Source organism: Linderina pennispora (genome assembly GCF_002104995.1).
Source record: "Linderina pennispora strain ATCC 12442 chromosome Unknown DL89scaffold_95, whole genome shotgun sequence".
Classification (NCBI taxonomy): Eukaryota; Fungi; Kickxellomycota; class Kickxellomycetes; order Kickxellales; family Kickxellaceae; genus Linderina; species Linderina pennispora.
In genome coordinates, this window is record NW_024468343.1 from 21,355 (window position 1) to 25,706 (window position 4,352).

Below are 4,352 nucleotides of genomic sequence, written 5' to 3' on the forward strand. Positions count from 1 at the left end.
TCGACGCCGGAGCTGGTGAAGATCCGGCTGCAGGCGAAGGGCAACGCAGGCAAGTACAACGGCACCATGGACTGCGTGCGGAAGATCTACGCCCAGGAGGGCCTGAAGGCGTTTGCGAATGGGCTGGAGTGCACCGTGTGGCGGCATGCGCTGTGGAACGGCGGGTACTTTGGGTCCATCTTCGGCATCAAGCAGATGCTGCCCAAGGCCGAGTCCAAGCAGAGCCAGCTGCTGAACAACTTTGTCGCTGGCGCCATTGGCGGCACCATTGGCACGACGCTGAACACCCCGGCCGATGTGGTCAAGACCCGGATCCAGAACCACAACTCGGCCAGTGGCCCGCCCAGGTACAGGTCGTTCCTGCCAGGTGCCAAGGTCATTCTGCAGGAGGAGGGCGCCAAGGCACTCTACAAGGGGTATGTGCCCAAGGTGCTGCGTCTGGGCCCCGGCGGTGGAATCCTGCTTGTCGTCTATGACCAGGTCACGACCTACATGCGGGCCCACTTCATGTAGGATCCAAAAAATAAAAAGTCTTCTGGAAAAAAGACAATATCTACTCAGCCACATGGTATCTTCTCGAATGTTGGGTGCTGGCGGTGCTAACGGAAGAATGCGCGGACATGTCTCGCTTCCACTTCAACAATGCCGCCATCGTGTAGTATGTAAGTACTGCAGCATACAAGGAAGCATGGGGGAGGGAAGAAGCACTTCTAGAAGCACGTTGCATGCTCTGCTGTCTTTATTCTCTGGCGGCGTAGATTTCTGGGCAGAAGACGCCCCTGCAATGACCAGACCTCAATGAATCCACGCACAATGCGCTGTCGCAGCCGTCTACTATCCTCATTATCTCAACCGCTCTGCCCCCAGCCTGGCTGCGCCCAAGCGCAGTAGGGTTCCCCGGGGTTGGGTGACGGCCAGCCAGGGTTCAGCAAAAGTGCGGGGGAGAAGGCAATTGAGCAGAATGGCGGGTATTTTGCTGGCAAAGCGACAGGCGATAGCTGATCAGTGGGAGGCTGAGCTGCATAAAATGAGCCGCTGCATGGCTGCGGGTGGAGACTGTCCGACCACCCGGATTGCAGGCGCCATCAGCATCAGCAGCATCAGCGGACATCGCCAGGAGACCCGGCGGTCGAGGGGCGGTTGCACGCTTCAGTCTCTGGGACGCAGGTGCCACGAGCCGGGCAGCAGACGGGCAGCACCACTTGTCCAATGACGCAACCTCCACTGAACCATGGCGATGAGCTCGGTGCGATTTGCAGCCAGGCCTGCGAGTCAGGGGTCAAGCCAAATTCTGAAACACCATATTGGATGACTGAACCGCCCGACGAGCTCGCCTGTTTTTCGCTTGTTGGGCAGAAAAAGTTATCCTGGTGCGCGCTTGGGTGGAGCTGCTGTCGGTTTTTACCAACGGAGCTACGAATCTCTCTTTTACAATTTTTTCCACTTTCTTTGCTATTTTCTTTAAATCCAGATTCTCCTTTGCGAGTATAACCGTTAGAGCGGATACTGGGCGTTATAAAAGTAAGTTTGGGTGACGATTGTTTGGATAATACCCCGGCGTGGGTCATCCACCCGCCCCCTCTGCACCCCCCTTTCATGGCTTCCACTATATAAAGGCTGGGGGCGAGTGGTAGACCTCGGCCGAGGGCTAGAAAGGAGCCTCCTTTTCTCTTTCTCTCTCTTTCCTATCTCTTTTCCTGATTATTTCTCTGGTATCGGAGGGGTCGCCAAATACCATAGCGCCAAAGGAGATCCGGCTCTATTCCTTTTTCTTCCTGTTAGTCCGGCGTACTTTACGTGGCCAGAGGGGTGGACGTTATCACATAGCCCTGACGTCTTGGAGTCTTCTTGGGCTTGCCCACTGAGCATTTATCGCCTGTTTCCCTCGCATTTACCGAAAAGTGGATTAAAAACACCGCAACGATTTTCTTCTTATTTGCAACGCCCTGTCTCTCTGCTTTCCTGCCCGATTCTGTACGTGCTCGACATCCCCTGTGGTTCGTATTCAATGGATGGCGCCTGAAGGCATGCGCCAAGCGCACGTACTGCGCTATTCCGGATATCTCAAAAGGAGAGCCCGGGGCTCTGCTGCTGTGTTGTTGTTTTGTGCTCTGGAATCCAGGCCCGTATGGCGCTCAGTGGATGGTGGTTTTCAATAGCCCTTTGTTTTGCTAATAGGGTGGCCAATTTTGCTATAGATCCATAGACACTGGATAGCCTCAGACACGATATTCGAGAACCTTTGGGAGGCACGCTCGCTGCATACTTTCTACACGATTTCAAACTCAACGCGGAGGAGGTTAAGGAACCAATACCAGAAACTTTTTTGCGGAACGCGGTCTAGCTTATTATCCCCGGAAAAATCAGCCTCATAGCAACCATGGGCATAATCTCGACTCTCTCGCGGAAGACCTCGGATGTCTCGGGCAAGCTGCCAGCTGAGGCAAGGTCCGGGGCGCCCCAGCGGTCAGTCTCGCACAGCAAGCTGTCGAATGCACTGCCCAACATGATGGCGGGGGCGGAGCAGGGCATCAGCTCCCACCCTAACACGCCGCCCAGCGGGTCGCAGCCGCAGCAGCTCCGGATTCGCACTGAGGGCATGCATATTCCTAAAGCCAGCACAGCATCAGGCACACAGTCAGCCAGCATCAAGCCCGTGCAGGGCGGGCTGGCCGGGCCGACGCTGATCAAGCGCAACACCAGCTTCTCGCAGCGCTTGCACAGCCTCCTGCACCGCGACAAGTCGACCAAGTCAACCAAGGCACCGAACCCGCGGCGGCACGTCGAGCAGCCAACAATCGCCTACCGCACCCCGACGACGCAGACGCAAATGACCGACCGGTCCGATGCCAGCGGGCAGCGCTCGGGCGCCAACTCACCGCCCAGCGGATCGCCGCGCAGCGCGCAGCACCAGCGCAAGGAGTCGCTGCCCAAGGCGTACCATGCACAGCGCAACTTTGAGCCCATGACCGCTGACTCGATTTTCGCCATCAGCGATGCCAACCTGCGGTCAGTCAACGCTGGCCACGCCCACTGCTCGCCGCCGCCGCCGCCGCCACCACCACCGCCACACGACGATGTGAACAGCATTGTGCAGGGCACTCAGCAGATGAGCCTTGAGCCGGTAGCCGAGTCCAGCAGCACCTCGGTGCACACCATGTCCAGGGAGCCGAGCCAGGCCACGCTGCACCACAACGCATCGGGCGAGATCGCACATGACTCGCAGATGCCTGCCCGCCAATCAGCTGCTCAGCTGAGCCCCTCCGGAAGTCCGCCTGGATCCAAACCCGCTGGCGATGCGCGCACGCAGCTCGAGGGCAAGACGCTGTCCAAGTCGGCCGAGGACTCGAGCCTACGGCACAAGCCCGGCGCACCGGCGGCCCTGAGCCACCCGCACTTTGAGGCTACCAGCACACCTGCGTCGCCGGCTGGCGTGACAGCGCCCAATCAGCTGCCGCGCTCGGCCACGACGCAGCACAAGAAGCCTGGGCCGGTCTACTCATCGCACAAGGCCACGCTCAACCAGTTTGGGCGCCAGACAAAGGTCATCGGCAAGGGCACCGGCGGTACTGTGCGGCTGCTGCAAGGCGTCGACGTTGAGGTGCGGCCGCCAAGCCTGCGCAGCGGGCCGCCGTCGTCGCATCACGGTGACGAGCCGCACGCTTACACGCCCAGCGAGCACCGGCTGTTTGCAGTCAAGGAGTTCCGCAAACGCCGGCCCGATGAGACGCCCCGTGCGTACATGAAGAAGGTCACGTCCGAGTTCTGCATCGGCTCGAGCATCCACAACGAGAATGTGATTGAGACGCTGGATCTGATCTTTGAGGGCGAGCGCGTCTACGAGATCATGGAGTACTGCCCCCACGACCTATTTACCTTTGTGGCCATGGGCGACATGGACCTTGACGAGACCTTCTGCTGGTTCAAGCAAGTGTGCCAGGGCGTCCAGTATCTGCACAAGATCGGCATTGCCCACCGCGACCTCAAGCTCGAGAACTGTCTGCTGACCGAGCGCGGCATCGTCAAAATCATCGATTTTGGCTGTGCCACCGTCTTCAAGACGCCGTTCCAGAAGGAGCCCAGCAAGGTCGTCGGCGTGTGCGGCTCCGACCCGTACATTGCCCCCGAGGTCCTGCAGTCGCGCCGCCAGCTGCCATACTACGCCCAGGTCGCCGATATCTGGTCCGTCGGCATCATGTACATGTGCATGACCCTGCTCAAGTTCCCCTGGCGCATCGCCGAAATCGACAACGACCGCAACTACGGCTCGTACATCCGCGACTGGCCGCGCGGACGTGAGAAGCTGCTGGCGCAGCTGCCCACCCTCCGCCACGACGGCAAGAGCGTCATTG

General features: G+C 59.1%; 1 protein-coding gene across 1 annotated transcript; it reads right to left on the reverse strand.

Moving 5' to 3' along the window:
- Positions 1-833: 833 nt before the first annotated feature.
- Positions 834-1,639, reverse strand: DL89DRAFT_187390 (uncharacterized protein). The gene has a single exon (XM_040883968.1). It carries the CDS (start codon positions 1,596-1,598, stop codon positions 1,101-1,103), a length of 498 nt encoding a protein of 165 aa, XP_040739253.1. The 5' UTR covers positions 1,599-1,639; the 3' UTR covers positions 834-1,100.
- Between the last annotated feature and the right edge of the window lie 2,713 nt (positions 1,640-4,352).

Coding starts and splice junctions, on each gene's coding strand:
- DL89DRAFT_187390 (XM_040883968.1), bottom strand. CDS start 1,598: ATGAAAGGGGGGTGCAGAGGGGGCGGGTGGATGACCCACGCCGGGGTA.